Source organism: Dermochelys coriacea, chromosome 7 (genome assembly GCF_009764565.3).
Source record: "Dermochelys coriacea isolate rDerCor1 chromosome 7, rDerCor1.pri.v4, whole genome shotgun sequence".
NCBI classification, from domain to species: domain Eukaryota; kingdom Metazoa; phylum Chordata; order Testudines; family Dermochelyidae; genus Dermochelys; species Dermochelys coriacea.
In genome coordinates this window covers 123,130,327-123,149,117 of record NC_050074.1, presented here as the reverse complement: position 1 = coordinate 123,149,117, position 18,791 = coordinate 123,130,327, and the positions used below count along the sequence as shown (strand labels likewise).

General features: G+C 45.4%; 1 protein-coding gene across 1 annotated transcript in view; it reads right to left on the bottom strand.

The window, feature by feature from the left end:
• ARL3 (ADP ribosylation factor like GTPase 3) overlaps window positions 1–14,461 on the bottom strand; it is a 38,280-nt gene extending 23,819 nt beyond the window's left edge. The window contains exon 1 of the mRNA XM_038411278.2: window positions 14,301–14,461. Within this exon, the coding sequence (XP_038267206.1) occupies window positions 14,301–14,303 (3 nt within the window). The 5' untranslated portion in view covers window positions 14,304–14,461. The remainder of the gene's footprint in view (window positions 1–14,300) is intronic.
• Window positions 14,462–18,791: the final 4,330 nt, after the last annotated feature.

The following is an 18,791-nucleotide window of genomic DNA, read 5'->3' as shown; positions in this document are numbered from 1 at the left end:
ACAAGGTGGTATTAATAAGCTCCAAAGGAAGATCTCACTACACAGATCATCCCAACTAAGCTTTTGATAACACTGGAAAACTAAAGTTATATATGACCCCACCTCTGACCGCCTGTACTATGGGCATTAATTGAATATCAATCAACTAAACTATCTGACAATAAATAAATGAACATACCCCATCCCTTGTACAGGGGGAGTTTCTGAGAAGGAGTTATTTAAAAAAAGGTTTTTGTAGGATGCAAGTAGAAAATCAACAAATGTCAATCCCAACTCGATGCTTTTAAGAAGTGATAGCATAATGCAAAGGCTAAGCCATCTAGCTCTCAAGTCTGGAAATGCAATGGTAAGACTGAAATCTTACCCTTAATGCTACCTTTTTGTGCCTTAATACTGTCTGTGCCTATCATATGTTGTCAGTTAATAAAACTGGAAATGTATACTATCCAAGGTACTGTATGTTGTTAAATATATATATGATGGTAGCACCCAGATAGGACTGCTTTGTATTAGGTGCTGCACAAACATAAAGGTAGACACACTCTGACCCCAAAGAATTTACAATCTAAGACGACTAATGGCAAACGGTGGGTTAGGAGGTCAATCAAGTACATAGACTTTCAGAATTATTCATCAACATGCTGACAATTTAAAAAATACAAGTTTAACCACACAACTAGTAACAAAGGCTAAGGCGCAAAATGAGCTACACCTAGCAAGGGATATAAAAGGCAATAAGAATATGTTCTTTAAATACATTAGGAGCAAAATAACGATGGAGGAAAGCGTAGGTCCTCTACTTAACAGAGAGGGAGAGCTAATAACTGATGACATCAAGAAGGCTGTGGTGTTTAATGTCTGTTTTGCATCAGTCTTTACTGAAAAGGTTAGTGGCGACCAGATACTCAACGCAATTAATATTAAGAACAAGGGGAAGGAATGGATGCCAAAATAGGGAAAGAACAGGTTAAAGAATATTTAGATAAGTTAGATGTACTCAAGTTAGCAGGACCTCATGAAATTCAACCTAGGGCACTTAAGGAATTAGCTGAAACAATCTTGGAGAAATCTGTTAGAAATCTGTTAGAAATTATCTTCAAGTACTCACACAGAATGGGTGAGGTCCCAAAGGACTGAAGAGGGGCAAATATAGGACTTCTCTTTAAAAAGGGCAGGTGATGGGGTTTACAAACCCCACACTGGAGAGCAAGGGTTAGTCTTGCAGGAGACATGCCAACTCCCGCCTGACCACTAGGCAGCACTGTGAGTGGTGGTGGTGCATCTTTTATCAGGCAACAAAGAGGACAGGGAATTATAGATCAGTCAAACTAACTTCAATACCTGGAAAGATACTGGAACAAATTATTAAACAATTAATTTGAAAGCATCTAGAGGATAATAGGGTTATAAGGCATAGCCAGCATGGATTTGTCAAGAACAAATCAACCTAATTTCCTTCTGTGACAGAGTTACTGGTGTACCAACAAATAAAAAATGGTAGGGTGACATCACTGACTATGTGTTGGCCTGACAGCGAGACCTATGAGATGTGCACATAACCCGAGTATTACATGGAGCAGATTGGGGGACTGACAACCGTCTTTATTGATCAAAGTTTTCCCTTTTTGTTCAGCCAAAAATGTGTAAAAACTAGTCAGTTAAGTATCTAAATGTTGCCTGGCTGAAAGACCCATCAACTGCTGAACAATTCTCAACACAGCTAACTCTTCCAACAATTAGTGATGACTTATCTGCTGAAAGGTTGTCCCTGCATGATACAATCTATAATGCTGTTGTGGGCTGCGATAGATATACAAAATGCTATCATGTAGACTGGTTCAATGATGATGATCCTGAAATATTGAATCTTCTTGATGCCAAGTGACAAGTGCATGACATGCTCTTAGCTGACCCATCCACTGAAGGCAAGATAAGAAGTTATGGGTTTAATTTGCAGCAAGGGACACTTAGGTTGGATATTAGGAAAAATTATAAAGGCAGTTAAGCTTTGGAGTAGGCTTCCAAGGGATGTTGTGGAATCCCCATCATTGGAGGTTTCTAGGAACAGGTTAGACAAACACCTGTCAGGGATGGTTTACAACCTATCCTGAAAAATGATCCCTCACTCTCACAGATCTTGGGAGACAGACCAGTCCTCGCTTACAGACAGCCCCCCAACCTGAAGCAAATATTCACCAGCAACCACACACCGCTCAACAAAAAACACTAACCCAGGAACCTATCCTTGCAACAAAGCCCGATGCCAATTCTGTCCATATATTTATTCAAGTGACACCATCATAGGACCTAATCACATTAGCCACGCCATCAGGGGCTCATTCACCTGCACATCTACCAATGTGATATATGCCATCATGTGCCAGCAATGCCAAGTACATTGGCCAAACCAGACAGTCTCTATGCAAAAGAATAAATGGACACAAATCTGACATCAGAAATCATAACATTCAAAAACCGGTAGGAAAACACTTCAACCTCTCTGGCCACTCAGTAAAGATTTAAGGGTGGCAATTTTGCAACAGAAAAGTTTCAAAAACAGACTCCAAAGAGAAACTGCTGAGCTTGAATTAATATGCAAACTAGATACCATTAACTTGGGTTTGAATAGAGACTGGGAGTGGTTGGGTCATTACACATATTGAATCTATTTCCCTAAGTTAAGTATCCTCACACCTTCTTGTCAACTGTCTAAATAGGCCATCTTGATTATCACTACAAAAGTTTTTTTCTCCTGCTGATAATAGCTCATCTTAACTAAATAGCCTCTTACATTTTGTATGGCATCTTCCACCTTCTCTGTATGTATGTATATATCTTACTATATGTTCCAATCTATGCATCCGATGAAGTGGGCTGTAGACCACAAAAGCTTGTGCTCTAATAAATCTGTTAGTCTCTAAGGTGCCACAAGTACTCCTGTTCTTTTTCAGAGTAGCAGCCGTGTTGGTCTCTATCCGCAAAAAGAAAAGGAGTATTTGCGGCACCTTAGAGACTAACAAATTTATTTGAACATAAGCTTTTGTGTGCTACAGCTCACTTCATCCAATGAAGTGAGCTGTAGCTCATGAAAACTTATGCTCAAATAAATGTGTTAGTCTCTAAGGTGCCGCAAGTACTCCTTTTCTTTTTGCTGTTCTTTTTGCGGATACAGACTAACACGGCTGCTACTCTGAAACCAGGGATGGTTTATGTTTACTTGATCCTGCCTGATTATAGGGGAGTGAACTCTATGACTTCTCAAGGTCCCTTCCAGTCCTACATTTCTATAATTCTATAAGTCAGTGTGTTAATACATAACTTAATAAGACATACCAAAAATGAATAGCAACCCCCTAATATGCACAAGTTCTACTTCCTTACAAGGGTAACACTGCTAAATAGAGACACTCCCAAATTTCCCACCATTTTGCTTATTCTTTATAGGCTTGATCCGAAGCACATTGAAATCAATGGGAGTACTGATTTCAGGGGGCTTTGAATCAAGCCCTATTATTGTAGTTTACTGCTCAAGCTAAAAGGGCTGATGAAACATTAATCCTGTTCACAGTACTGCTTGCTAAGAGTAAAGCAATACATTCCCAGAGCAGGTCAAGATTAGGAACTTTTTTAACTTTAAATGCAACTACAAGAAACCAAATGCAAAAGAATAAGCTACAAAGCATCACTTATCTACCACTAAATACTTCTCAGGGGAGGAATGAAAAACAAATGTTAATAGATCCTCTCCTATTGCCGAATGATGAACTTCCAAACTAACACAACAGCCTACAAGAAATAAGATCAGCGTTGTTCCATATTCTATTCAAGTGACACTTCTTGTTGTGTGGTTGATCGCAGGATTATCTAGGTTAGCCAAGAGAGAAAGGGTTATTTATAGAAATAAAAGTATTCTCTGAGGTATAAAGTAAGCTGATTTAGAAGGCTAGAAGAAAAGCAAACCAATATATAGATGTGGACTCTGCTTTAGCAGCTCTGTTTGTATATATATTATATAGCTCATGTGTGCAGTTAAAATGCTGTCCAATTTAAATCAAGACACAAACTCTAGTTCGGGCTAGCAGTCATTCAAAAATGTTACTGTTCTAAAGTTACATCTATGTATTCTGATTCTAGTAAATAGATATTTAATATCCAGGAGAAGCATCACTCAGTAAAATCTGTGGGGATTTTTAAAAATTCAGCCTTATAAATACCTAAATACTAGGGCTGTCAATTAATTGCAGTTAACTCATGCGATTAACTCAAAAAAATTAATAGCAATTTAAAAAATTAATTGAGATTAATTGCAGTTTTAATTGCACTGTTATACAATAGAATAACAATTGAAATTTATTAAATATTTTTGATGTTTTTCTACATTTTCATATATATTGTATTCTGTATTGTAATTGAAATCAAAGTATATTATTTTTATTACAAATATTTGCATTGTAAAATGATAAACAAAAGAAATAGCATTTTTCAATTCACCTCATACAAGCACTGTAGTGCAATCTCTTTGTTGTGAAAGTGCAATTTACAAATATTGATTTTTGTTGTTGTTACATAACTGCACTCAAAAACAAAACTATGTAAAACTTCAGAGCCTACAAATCCACTCAGCCCTACTTCTTGTTCATCCAATTGCTAAAACAAACAAACTAGTTTACATTTACAGGAGATAATGCTGCCCTCTTCTTATTTACAATATCACTAGAAAATGAGAACAAGCATTTGCATGGCACTTTTGTAGCTGGCACTGCAAGGTACTTGCGTGCCAGATATGCTAAACATTCGTATGCCCCTTCATGCTTCGGCCACCATTCCAGAGGACATACTTCCATGCTGATGACGAACGTTAAAAAAACAATGCGTTAATTAAATTTGTGACTGAACTCCTGGGGAGAGAATTGTATGTCCCCTGCTCTGTTTTACCCACATTCTGCCATATATTTCATGTTATAGCAGTCTCGGATGATGACCCAGCACATGTTGTTCGTTTTCACTTTCACTGCAGATTTCACAAAATGCAAAGAAAGTACCAATGTAAGATTTCTAAAGATAGCCACAGCACTCGACCCAACGTTTAAGAATCTATACTGCCTTCCAAAATCTGAGAGGGACGAGGTGTGGAGCATGCTTTCAGAAGTCTTAAAAGAGCAACACTCCAATGCGGAATCTACAGAACCTGAATCACCAAAAATGAAAATCAACCTTCTGCTGGTGGCATCTGACTCAGATGATGAAAATGAACATGCGTCGGTTCACACTGCTCTGGATTGTTATCGAGTAGAACCTGTCATCAGCATGGACACATATCTTCTGGAATGGTGGTTGATGCATGAAGGGACATATGAATCTTTAGCGCATCAGGCACATAAATATCTTGCGACGCCAGCTACAACAGTGCCATGAGAATGCCTGTTTTCGCTGTCAGGTGACATTGTAAACAAAAAATGGGCAGCATCATCTCCTGCAAATGTAAACAAACTTGTTTGTCTGAGCGACTGACTGAACAAGAAGTAGGACTGAGTGAACTTGCAGGCACTAAAATTTTACATTGTTTTATTTTTGAATGCAGTTTTTTGGTACATAATTCTACATTTGTAAGTTCAACATTCATGATAAATTTCAGAGTAGCAGCCGTGTTAGTCTGTATTCGCAAAAAAGAAAAGGAGGACTTGTGGCACCTTAAAGACTAACAAATTTATTTGAGCATAAGCTTTCGTGAGCTACAGCTCACTTCATCGGATGCATGATAAAGAGAATGCATTATAGTATTTGTATTAGGTGAATTGAAAAACACTGTTTCTTTTGTTTTCTTACAGTGAAAATACTTGTAATCAAAAATAAATATAAAGTGAGCACTGTACACTTTGTATCTGTGTTGTAATTGAAATTGATATATTTGAAAATGTAGAAAACATCCAAAAATATTTAAAGAAATGGTATTCTATTATTAACAGTGCAATTAATCGTGATAAAATTTTTTGATTCCGCGATTAATCAATCACTTGAGAGCCCTACTAAATACATGAACTAAAAAGGTGTTAAGTACTCCTTGATGGTTTAGCAGACTAGAAAAAGTAAGAATTTACTTGCTGCATAACTCCAGCATGTGGCACGTGCAAACTGTACTACGCACATGCTGATGGACAGGTTTTTATTTGCAAACAAAACATTTTAATTAACTTTTGAATGGGAAAACCATAAATGTGGGCAGTAAACAGCAGTGTTATGGATATTGCAGTGGTGATATCGATGTTCCAGCAGGCAAGACAAGGATACTAAAAAAGCAATCTATTGGTTGGATTAGTGGCAGGGCAGCTGTGTATTGGCAGTTTGAGGGACGAGATGGGTGATGTGGGGGGTTCCCAGGTTCAGTAGCAGAACAAGTCTTCAACTGAGGTTTAAGCACATTGTCCAGCTGAAGAGCTGCACTGGCAATTTGTCAGGGAGTGTGAGGGCTACATGTAATCTGCATAAAACTGAACAGATTTCAGCATTTTTAATATGGAGGGGGGAACTGTGGAGGCCACTTAGATGATGAAGCACAGTATGATAGGATGTACAGTCTCAACAAGCTACACCTTTTAGATGAGGGTAGCCATACTGGGCAACTCCAGAAGTGGTGGCATGTATTAAGCAAATAATCTGTTTTAGTCTATGACTGACTTGAACGAGAGACCAAAGTATTTTTCACAGATATTAAGGTCAGAAGGGACCATTATGATCATCTAGTCTGACCTCCTGCACAATGCAGGCCACAGCATCTCACCCACCCACTCCTGCAATAAACCTCTCACCTATGTCTAAGCTATTGAAGTCCTCAAATCGTGGTTTAAAGACTTCAATGTGCAGAGAATCCTCAAGCAAGTGACCCATGCCCCATGCTACAGAGGAAGGCGAAAAACCCCCAGGGCCTCTTCCAATCTGCCCTGGAGGAAAATTCCTTCCCGACCCCAAATATGGCGATCAGCTGAACCCTGAGCAAATGGGCAAGATTCACCAGCCACATACCCAGGACGAATTCTCTGTAGTAACTCAGATCCCACCCCATCTAACATCCCATGTCTAGCCACATACAGAATGCAACATTTTATTGGGCAGACATTTTTGAGTTACTGTTACTGACACAGTTGAGTTACTGTTAAGTCTTTAAAACATTTTTAAATTGAAAAAAGATATAATTTTGCTGCTGTGATAACTCAACAGCTGAAGGAGTTTTCCACAAAACATTTTTTTTTTTTTTGGTCTGAAACCAAGAGTGGAAAATTTCAACTCAAAAGAATTCTTCATAAAGTTGTAAGTGAAAATACAGAGAAGCATAGGACCTCCTCCAACAAGAGATTGACACCTGAGAGCACCACTAAGATAGCTACATTTTCTGGAAGGTGAGTGGAGATACTAAAAAGCAAAACACAAAACCACTGGATAATTACCAAGAAATTATATAAAATTTAATACTGGGTTCTACACTATTGGTTGGCAAAAACAGAGATATACAACATTCAAAAAGGAAATTGGATATGAAAGAAAATTATCATATCATTAGCATCCTTCTGAGAATACAAATATGTAGTTTTATGAAAATATATAATTTCTAGGTTGAAAACACTCACTGAACTATCCAAAGTTTTTTTGTTATAGCGACGTGTGCTAAACTTTTCTTAATACATGTATATAAAAATACAATGGCATTTACAGTCCTAAGGTTTGGCAGGTTTATTCAGCTTTAAATCCAAGTTGTGTGGATTTCTAGAACTAGTTGGTGCATGCAACCACATCCTGTGCCATAGAAGCTCTTGAGAGGAAGAGTCACATTTATAGGCCAAATTAGAAGCTGATCTGGGGGGAACTGAGCATTGAAATTATCTGTGTAAATATCATATCAGAGTTGACAATATAAAGGATGTAATGAAGAGAACTATTTCACTTTATGCTATGGTCTAGAAAGAAGGCGATGTAAGGCCTGTCAGTAACTATGGCGTGGAGTTGTGTCTCGATTAGGGAGAAGAAGCAAATATCTTCTGTTTTGTTGTATTAGCCACAAAGCTCAGATGATGAATTTAGAATATCAATGCCCTCAGTGACCAGCAAATGTTTACTTAGTAAGTGTAGCATTTAACAAAAGATCAAATAAAATTCTACTGAACTACAATGCTGCTATAAAGATCATTCTCCTAGCCCACTGTTTGACCATGTCATCCCACCCTTTGCCTCCCCCTTCTCTATCACATCAAACATAAGCTACTTGTCTTCACTTATAAGGCCCTTCATGGCCTAACCCCATCCTAGATTCATAGATACTAAGCTCAGAAGGGACCATTCTGATCATCTAGTCCGACCTCCTGCACATCACAGGCCACAGAATCTCACCCACCCACTCCTACGAAAAACCTCACCTATGTCTGAGCTATTGAAGTCCTCAAATCGTGGTTTAAAGACTTCAAGGAGCAGAGAATCCTCCCTCAAGTGACCCATGCCCCATGCTACAGAGGAAGGCGAAAAACCTCCAGGGGCTCTTCCAATCTGCCCTGGAGGAAAATTCCTTCCCAACCCCAAATATGGCAATCAGCTAAACCCTGAGCATATGGGCAAGATTCACCAGCCAGATACTACAGAAAATTCTTTCCTGGGTAACTGAGATCCCATCCATCTAATATCCCATCTCAGGGGATTAGGGCTATTTACCCTGAATATTTAAAGATCAATTAATTACTAAAATCACATTATCCCATCATACCATCTCCTCCATAAACTTATCGAGTAGAATCTTAAAGCCAGATAGATCTTTTGCCCCCACCGCTTCCCTTGGAAGGCTATTCCAAAACTTCACTAATAACCTCTCTTATTCTCTATCAAGATGCTGACTCCTGCCTCTGACTGGACCATGGCACAAGCCTCCATTACCCATTTGTTAAATCTGAAACAGGCGCCTTTGTGCTTTCTCTCATGCTGCTAGTCAGGCTTAGGAAGAGTTCCTGGTAAACATCTGCAGAGCTACCTCATTAACCTCCTTCAAAACCCTCCTTTTCCATTATGCCTACAAAAATACTGCCTATCACACTGACCAATATTGTCTCATTGTTTCCCTGTACTCTCCCACTGGTCTGTCTGTAGGCACCTGTTGTCTCTTGTTTTACACTTAGATTGTAAGCTCCTGGGGAAGGAACTCTCTTTTTGTTCTGTGTTTGTACAGTGCCTAGCACAGTGGGGTTCTGGTCCAAGACTGGGGTTCCTACACACTACAGTAAAGAGTAATAACAACAATGAAGTGAGCTGTAGCTCACGAAAGCTTATGCTCTAATGAATTTGTTAGTCTCTAAGGTGCCACAAGTACTCCTTTTCTTTTTTCTAAAATCATTGCATAAGACAGAGGATGCCTATTTGAGGAAGGTTAGTGAAGGTTTCAGTGTATTTATATAGGATTTGCTAGAGCGGGATCAAACAAATGGTCTATCGAGTCTAATATGCCTTCAGCAGTGGTTAGTAGCTGATGTTTCATTCCTAGTCCATTGTGCAATTCTGTACACAGTGTGTGAGGATGGGGAATCCTTCCTTACTGCAGCTAATTAGCTGATGCCCTGAAGCATGATGTTTGATTAACTTTCTCCTAGCCTGCCTAACTACAGATGCTACATAAAAGCCTTTTTCAAAACAACCAAAGAGCCTTAATCTATTTAGCACAGCTTATTCAATACTTCTAACACAGTCAAAACGAAATCAATTACTTGCTGTGCAAATTCCAGACTATGGTATCATTCAATGCATACATTTTTTTTCTGCATTAAAGTTTACCTTTTGCTAGAGTCAAATCACCTAGAAAGTTTTCCCTGCTCAAACCCGCTGACACAGTTTTCTATCAAAAGAGGTCATACAAAGTTTTCTATTTTGGGCCACTGGGAGATATTTGAATGGGTCCTTCTGTGCATGCCTTTGCATAATTAAAATCAAACTCTTTTGCTTCCTTTAAATTTGTTAATGTGCCACATGCAGATTTCCATAGGAAAAGGGTTCACGCACAAAATTTGTATCTAGGGTGTCAATGATGACAATGCCTGCATGCTTTTCTTCCTTCTATTGGTTTTGGTGTTTGAAACTCGTGTCTAGCTTTTGGAACATGTTTGTATATATTTCAGTATACCTGTCTTTGATAACTAACTGCTGTATATGAGTCAATGTTAAGACGTACTCTTTTAAAAAAAAACCTGATGATGTAATGTAATTTTATTGGGCAGATAAAAGCCCCAACGAATTATTAGACCATATGAAACATTTCTAAAAGGAGTCACTTTCCAAGTCTTATCTCAGAAAGTTCTCAATTTCTGGAACAAATTCTAGATATCAAGGATAGTACTGACAATAAAAGGATTGTGGTTTTGTTTGAAAGAATAGATCACAATCAGCCTTAAGTGCCTGACTCCACTTTTAACTATGCAGAAACTACCCTGTCTCCATATAATAATTTTGAGCAAGTCACCTAATCGCTCCATGAGTCAGTTTCCCAGTCTGCAAAATGGAATAATACTTGAACATCACGATAGAGCACTCTGATGTCCTTGAATAAAAGGCCCTATAAGTACAAAGTTATTATACTCTTTGCCTGATGTCTGTTAATAAAGTGCCATAAACATGTAAATATATGAAGTGAGCTGTAGCTCACGAAAGCTTATGCTCTAATAAATTTGTTAGTCTCTAAGGTGCCACAAGTCCTCCTTTTCTTTTTAAGTAAGCCACAGGTGCCATTTAACACAATATTTTCCAAACTTTCAAAAGATGAGCCCTCTTTTAGGACAACAAAACTGACTTGGCTCTCATTGCAGTCCCACCATGTGAAGTTTAACAATCTACCCATCTCTCAATGTATACATCTGCTGTGCCTTCACTTCCTTTCCCCAGCTGGTACTTCATGCCCTCTGCTCCACACTTTTGGGAATTGCTGGTATGGATCTTCATAATATTAAACTTCCACTCATTTCTAAGATGCTTTGATGTGCATTGAAATAATTTAAATGTCAACATTGTTAACTCATTATTGGCATCAGAGTAAGCAACCACTGAAAAGAATGGGCAATTCACACCTGAGGGCTGTTGTTCTAGGCTCTCTACAAACTCTGGTCTCTGAAGTGGTTTCACTCCCTTCACATTTTCAAGGTTTTTTTCACAGCCATAACAGCCAGAGACTTAGAGTTTGTTGTTTTGTTTCTTTTAATGAAACCTGAGATTCTGGAGAACAATTTGTCAGGGTCTTTAGCTGGGGTGCTCCCCCATCTCTCCCCACTCCAGCTAGTCTCTGATGAACCCCCAGGGGCCATATCACACACTCTGGGAAACACTGATTTCATATATGGGAAATACATTTGTGTATCTTTCTGTTTAACGCTAAGTAAAACATGCACTGGAAACTACCTACTTCCCTCCCGCCCACCCCATCTCACACACACAATAAATGCTCAGAATCCATTCATAGATACTAAGGTCAGAAGGGACCATTCTGATCATCTAGTCCGACCTCCTGCACATCACAGGCCACAGAATCTCACCCACCCACTCCTACGAAAAACCTCACCTATGTCTGAGCTATTGAAGTCCTCAAATCATGGTTTAAAGACTTCAAGGAGCAGAGAATCCTCTCTCAAGTGACCCGTGCCCCATGCTACAGAGGAAGGCGAAAAACCTCCAGGGCCTCTCCAATCTGCCCTGGAGGAAAATTCCTTCCCGACCCCAAATATGGCAATCAGCTAAACCCTGAGCATGTGGGCAAGATTCACCAGCCAGATACTACAGAAAATTCTTTCCTGGGCAACTGAGATCCCATCCATCTAATATCCCATCTCAGGGGATTAGGCCTATTTACCCTGAATATTTAAAGATCAATTAATTACCCAAATCACATTATCCCATCATACCATCTCCTCCATAAACTTATCGAGTAGAATCTTAAAGCCAGATAGATCTTTTGCCCCCACTGCTTCCCTTGGAAGGCTATTCCAGAACTTCACTCATCTGATGGTTAGAAACCTTCGTCTAATTTCAAGACTAAACTTCAGCAAATCCCAGACTGTACCAGTTTGAGACCTTCACAAAGCAAAAGTGCAACTTTATCTGTCAGCAGCCGCTGCCCAAGTGTAGTTGATGGAGTGCTCCATTGCATTATGTAACTGCCCTCATCTTTAAAGCAGATGTAATTCCTGCGATGATCGCTGTGTCTAGTATGTAATGACTGACCATCAACTGAACGAAAAGGGAACAGGGGCCCTGGCCTTTGTCTCCACACCTTTTATGATGGAGCAGTATGGAATGCTGCAGGCTGGGATGGGTGGGGAATGTAGCTTGCAGAACCATCACAGTGAAGATGCTATGCTCCTAGCATGCTGTCCGTGTAGCTCCTCAATTAGGGAAAATGTGGTTGCCTTGAACCAGTGTGTGCAAACCAGGCCATGTATATGGATTTGAGGACTGAATGCAGCCCTTATACATGGGACTATTGGAGGCTGTTCACCTCTTTCACCCATCCTCTGTCCCACTGTCATAAGCTTGATCCTTTAGTTTCTGCACACACACCCCCCCCCGCACAATCCTGCCCTTGGGCTAGCCCACCTCTTGGAGGGATGGGGGTGCTCCCCTGCAGTAGCTGTGTAAACCCCTCCTCACCCTGGCACTGCATGCCTGAAACTTCTGAATACCTGCTGGTCCTTTCTCCTCCAATGAGACCCCCAGGCTGGCCCCCCATCCCTCCCTCTTCATAGTACCCCCAGCACCCATCCATCCCTTCCCATCCAGGCTTGGCTCACAGATCCCCAGCCCCCCACCTCTTCCTCCCCACCCAGGCTAGCCCCTCCAGTCCATTCCTCCTGCCTCACTTAGGCTGGACCCCCATCCCTCCCTCCCTCTCCATGGCACCTTAGCCCCTGCTCCATCCATCCTTCCCCAGCCAGGCTGGGCCCCCCCGGCATCCCACCCCTTCACACCCTCCCCCCCAAGCTTGGTCCCCAGCCCCCACCCCTTCCCCCCAGGCTGGACCCCCATCCCTGCCTCTCCATAGCATCCTAGCCCCATCCCTCCCTCCCCACCCAGGCTGGCCCCCCCCAGCACCCCCCAATCCCTCTCCCCACCCATGCTGGCCCCTCCCAGCACCCCCAATCCCTCTCCCCACCAAGGCTGGCCCCCCAATCCCTCTCCCCACCCAGACTGGCCCCTCCCAGCACCCCCCAATCCCTCTCCCCACCCAGACTGGTCCCTCCCAGCACCCCCCAATCCCTCTCCCCACCCAGACTGGTCCCTCCCAATCCCTCTCCCCCCCAGGCTGCCCCCCAATCCCTCTCCCCACCCAGACTGGCCCCTCCCAATCCCTCTCCCCCCCAGGCTGCCCCCCCCATCCAGACTGGCCCCTCCCAATCCCTCTCCCCCCCAGGCTGCCCCCCATCCAGACTGGCCCCCCCCAGCACCCCCAATCCCTCTCCCCACCCAGACTGGCCCCCCCCAGCAGCCCCTAATCTCTCTCCCCCCCAGTTGCCCCCCATCTAGACTGGCCCCCCCAATTCCTCTCCCCCCCAGGCTGCCCCCCATCCAGACTGGCCCCCCCAGCACCCCTCAATCCCTCTCCCCACCCAGACTGGTCCCTCCCAATCCCTCTCCCCCTCAGGCTGCCCCCCCATCCAGACTGGCCCCTCCCAATCCCTCTCCCCCCCAGGCTGCCCCCCCATCCAGACTGGCCCCTCCCAATCCCTCTCCCCCCCAGGCTGCCCCCCCACCCAGACTGGCCCCTCCCAATCCCTCTCCCCCCCCAGGCTGCCCCCCCACCCAGACTGGCCCCCCCCCAGCACCCCCTAATCTCTCTCCCCCCCAGGCTGCCCCCCCATCCAGACTGGCCCCCCCCCAGCACCCACCAATCCCTCTCCCCACCCAGACTGGTCCCTCCCAATCCCTCTCCCCCTCAGGCTGCCCCCCATCCAGACTGGCCCCTCCCAATCCCTCTCCCCCCCAGGCTGCCCCCCCCATCCAGACTGGCCCCTCCCAATCCCTCTCCCCCCCAGGCTGCCCCCCCACCCAGACTGGCCCCTCCCAATCCCTCTCCCCCCCAGGCTGCCCCCCCCACCCAGACTGGCCCCCCCCAGCACCCCCTAATCTCTCTCCCCCCCCGGCTGCCCCCCCATCCAGACTGGCCCCCCCCAGCACCCACCAATCCCTCTCCCCACCCAGACTGGCACTGGCCCCGGCCCCTCCCCCAGACAGCAGGACCCTCCCCTAGCTGCCCCCCCCGGCAGCCCGGCCCCCCCCTCATATCTCGCACTCACCATCCTCTATCTGCGCGGCTCCGGGGTTACCATGGGCAACTGCGTCATGCACACCGCCTCCTACGTACAGCGTCACTCTCCGCGGCACGCACGTCGCACGAGCGGCAGCGGGGCGGGGTCAGACACAAATCCCGCCCCCTGCCGGCCTCGTCGTGCCCCTCCTCGGCGCATGCGTATTAAACCTCCTTGGCTCCCGTCCCAGGTCCCGCGCTGGTGCTGGCAACGTGGGGGCGGCCGGCTGGGACTGGCTGACGTCGGCCACGCGTAGAGGGGGCGGGGCGGGGCGGTGAAAACCCCGGGGGCCGAGCGAGGGAGAGGGGCTCTTGCCTGGGGGCAGCGGCAGGTAGGGGCCGGGGGGCTCGGGGTGCCGTGAGGTACGCAATCCCAGAGAGCTGGGGCGTGCGGAGCAATGGGATGGGGGGCAGAGGGGTGCATGGCAGTGCAATGGGGGGCAGCGGGTAAACCCCAGGAGGTCAGAGTGCGGGCAAGCCCCCTGGGGGCCTGAAGGGGGGGGAGTAGTGCGGTGTAATGGGGGGCAGGGCAAGCCCCCTGGGGGGCCTGAAGGGGGGGGAGTAGTGCGGTGTAATGGGGGGGCAGGGCAAGCCCCCTGGGGGGCCTGAAGGGGGGGGAGTAGTGCGGTGTAATGGGGGGCAGGGCAAGCCCCCTGGGGGCCTGAAGGGGGGGCAGTGCGGGGCGGGGCAGGGCAAGCCCCCCGGGGGCCTGAAGGGGGGGGAGTAGTGCGGTGTAATGGGGGGGCAGGGCAAGCCCCCTGGGGGGCCTGAAGGGGGGGGAGTAGTGCGGTGTAATGGGGGGGCAGGGCAAGCCCCCTGGGGGCCTGAAGGGGGGGCAGTGCGGGGCGGGGCAGGGCAAGCCCCCCGGGGGCCTGAAAGGGGGGGAAGTAGTGCGGTGTAATGGGGGGGCAGGGCAAGCCCCGTGGGGGCCTGAAAGGGGGGGAGTAGTGTGGTGTAATGGGGGGCAGGGCAAGCCCCCCGGGGCCTGAAGGGGGGGCAGTGTGGGGTGGGGTGGGGTGGGGCAGGGCAAGCCCCCCGGGGGCCTGAGGGGGGGGGAGAGTGCAGTGCTGTGGGGATTGCAGTGTAAACCCCAGGAGGCCTGAGAGGGAAGCACAGTGCTTTGGGGGAGGAGAGTGCAGTGTTTACCCTCTTGGGGGGTGAATGTGAGAGGGGAGGGGAAGGGAGTGCAGTGCTGGGTACAAACCATATGGTCAGAGAGGAGTGTAGTGGTTTTGGTGGCGGGGAGGGTGCAGTATATAGCCCAGAGAATCTGAGAGGAGATGGCAGGTGCAGCGTAAGCTGTGTGTGGAGACAGGGATATTATCGGAGAGGGACTAGGAAGGGGAGTACAGTGCAAAGCCTAGGGTATCCAAGGGCGGGTGTGGGGAGGGTGGTGCAGTGTCATGGGGGTGGACTTACAGTGAAAACCCCCAGGGGAGCTGAGAGAGCTAGGGCAGTGCTGTGCAATAGGTGCAGCCTTGGCAGAGTGGGGGGACTAGATAAGCTCAGACAGGTGGGAAGAAGTGAAGTTGTAGAACCTGGAAAGAGACCAGTGAGGAGAGCCAAAGGGGTCTGGGTGTGGTGTGGGCAAAACAACAGGCTGTGACCTAGGAAGGTAACTTTGGTTGCTGTATTTTGGATGGACCCATGGCAGTGAGCAATCCCAATGGGAGCTGGTCAGCGGCTGGGCCAGAGTTTCTGCTATCAGGACGCACGCAAGGGTCTTTGTCCAAACCCTATAGCTTTTTCTTCCACAATGTTTAAGTGCCTGAGTTGATGGGTGGGGCCTAAGTGATTGACAGGGAGCAAGCAGAGATTTCCTCTGACACCTTGTACCTGCTGTAACCTGGGTCATGTCAGGCTAACCATGGGTGCCCAGCTGCAGCCTCATGTGAGGAAATAGGGGAAGAGGGAGTTTATGTTGGCCTGGGCTAGCCAGCTGGGTGTGGGAGAACCTGCCACATGTCACCGTTGTAGGGGATGGAGGGTTGAGACTTGAAACTGTGGCTCATTGAAACCATGCAAGCAAAACCCTCTGTTGCAAGAGAAAGAATCTTCTGAAACCCAATCCAGCGGGAAGAGTTGACAGCCCTGGGAATATTGCAACTGGTGACTCTCTAAACAGACTCTGGGCATAATGAAGGGGTGTGAAGCAAGCTCCTCCTGGATCATCTGAAATCTCTCAAAGCGAGTCGCTGACTAGCTCGGTTTGCTGTGTTTATTTAAACCAGTTTTCTGAAAAACGCAGCCCCCTCTGTTCCCCCTCGCCCTGCCCCAGTAACTGTTTCAAGCTCTGTTAGGTTAACAGCATTTTGATCACATCAGTTGCTTGATGGAATGTTTCTGCCGTGTCCATGGTAACTTTTCTGGACCTTTCCAAGTGGCTGAATGTTGATTTGAGCCAGTTCTCCTTTGGTGGAACTGAAAGGAAATGTCCTTTCCAGGCTTTGGACAACAGCCACAGAGACAGTGAAATCCTCACCTTGTTGCTCTCACTCCTGCCTCTCTCCTTGCTTACTGATGCTTTCTCTACACAGGAAGAGAGATGTTGAATTAGATTATGTTGTCTTCCATGGCCCACTGAAAAGAAAATAAGGGGTAATCTCTAACCTCCATGGGGGGGAGGGACTGGTTCACTGCGTCTACCCCATCCAAAGGAGGGGGGGAAGGCATAAAATCAGCCAAAGCATCATTAAAACTTGGTCACAATGTTGGACAAAGCAAACGCTCTACAATGAAAATGTTCTGAGCTAAATACATCCTTAGTGCCATGGCATCAGTGGCATTGCATCCGCGAGGTGTTGAGGTTCAGTACATCAGTTTCCCTCAGCCCTGATCTCCATCTGTCTGGTTTACACCTTCATTCTCTCTTTCGGAGCCTATATAGTTCCCCTCCCCTCAGACTCCTCTTTCAAAGCTCTTCCTTAAATTAACTCTTTGCCTGCTGTTGTTCCCTCCAGCCAAGAATCTCAAAGACCTTTAAATCACTCATGTTTGTAACTCATGACTCTCCCATGTGGTAGGTTATTCCCATTTTTAGAGATGAAGAAACTGGCGGCACAGAGAGGGCAGAGCTAGGGATAGAACCCAGGAGGCCTGACAGCAAGCTTTGCACATTCACTGCAAAACCATCAGTCAGTCCCTTCTTTCTTCGAGATGTTTTGTCTTTTCTGATTTGGCTTTTCTCCCTGGTCTGCTTTTACCATCAGTGTTTTCTGTCTTACACCTAGCAGTGAGGAAAGAATCTCTTCCATAGCTGCTTCTCCTTCCCCATGGACTTTAGAGTTTTTAGAATCCTAGAACTATAGGGGTGGAAGGAACTCAAAAAGTCATAGAGTCCAGTCCCTTGTGCTGAGCTGGGCCCAAGCTAACCTAGACCACCCTTGAGACACGAGTTTGCCCAATCTGGTCTTTAAAACCTCCAGTGGTAGGTTGTGGAATCCCCTCCTTGGAAGCCTATTCCAGAGCTTAACTACTATGGTTAGAAAGTTATTCCTAAAATCTAACCCTAAATCTCCCTTGTTGCAGATCAAGCCCATTACTTCTTGCCCTGCCTTCAGTGGACTTGGAGAACAATTGATCACAATCCTCTTTATAACCGTCCTTAATGTATTTGAAGACTGTTACCAGGTCTTTCCTTGGTATTCTTTTCCCAATATTTTTAACCTTTTCTCATAGGTGAGGTTTTTTAGACCTTTTATCATTTGTTGTTGCTCTTCTATGGACTCTCTGTCCAGTTTGTCCCCTTCTTTCCTACAGTGTGGTACCCAGAACTGGACACAGTACTCCAGCTGGGGCCTCACCAGTGCTGAGTAGAGTGGGACAAAACAATTACCTTCTATGTTTCACATTCAACACTTCTTTTAATGTGGCCCAGAATATTAGCCTTTTTTGCAGCTGCATCATATTGGTGACTCTTATTCAATTTGTAATCCACTATAACCCCAGATACTTCTCAGCAGTAGTACCACTTAGCCAATTATTTCCCATTTGTAGTTGTGTATTTGATTTTTTTTTTTTCCTTCCTTCCTAAGTGAAGTACTTTGCACTTGTCTTTTATTGAATTTCATGTTGTAGAATTCAGACCAATTCTTCAATTTGACAAGATCATTTTTAATTCGAATCCTGTCCTCCAAACTGCTGGCAGCCCTTCTCACAAGTGTCATCTGCACATTTTGTAAGCATACACTCCACTCCATTATCCAAGTCATCAGTGAAAATATTGAATAGTACTGGACTCAGGACTGACCACTGTGGGATCCCACAAGCTATGGCCTACCGGTTTGACAGCAAACCATTGACTGCTCTGAGTACAGTCTTCCAACCAGATGTGCACTCATCTTACATTAATTTCATCTAGACCATATTTCTGTGGCTTGCTTATGAGAGTGTCATATGGTACTGTGTCAAACACCTCCTTCTTCCCCTGATTAAACCCCATTGAAATGAATGCATGGGTCTCATTGACTTCAGTGGGCTT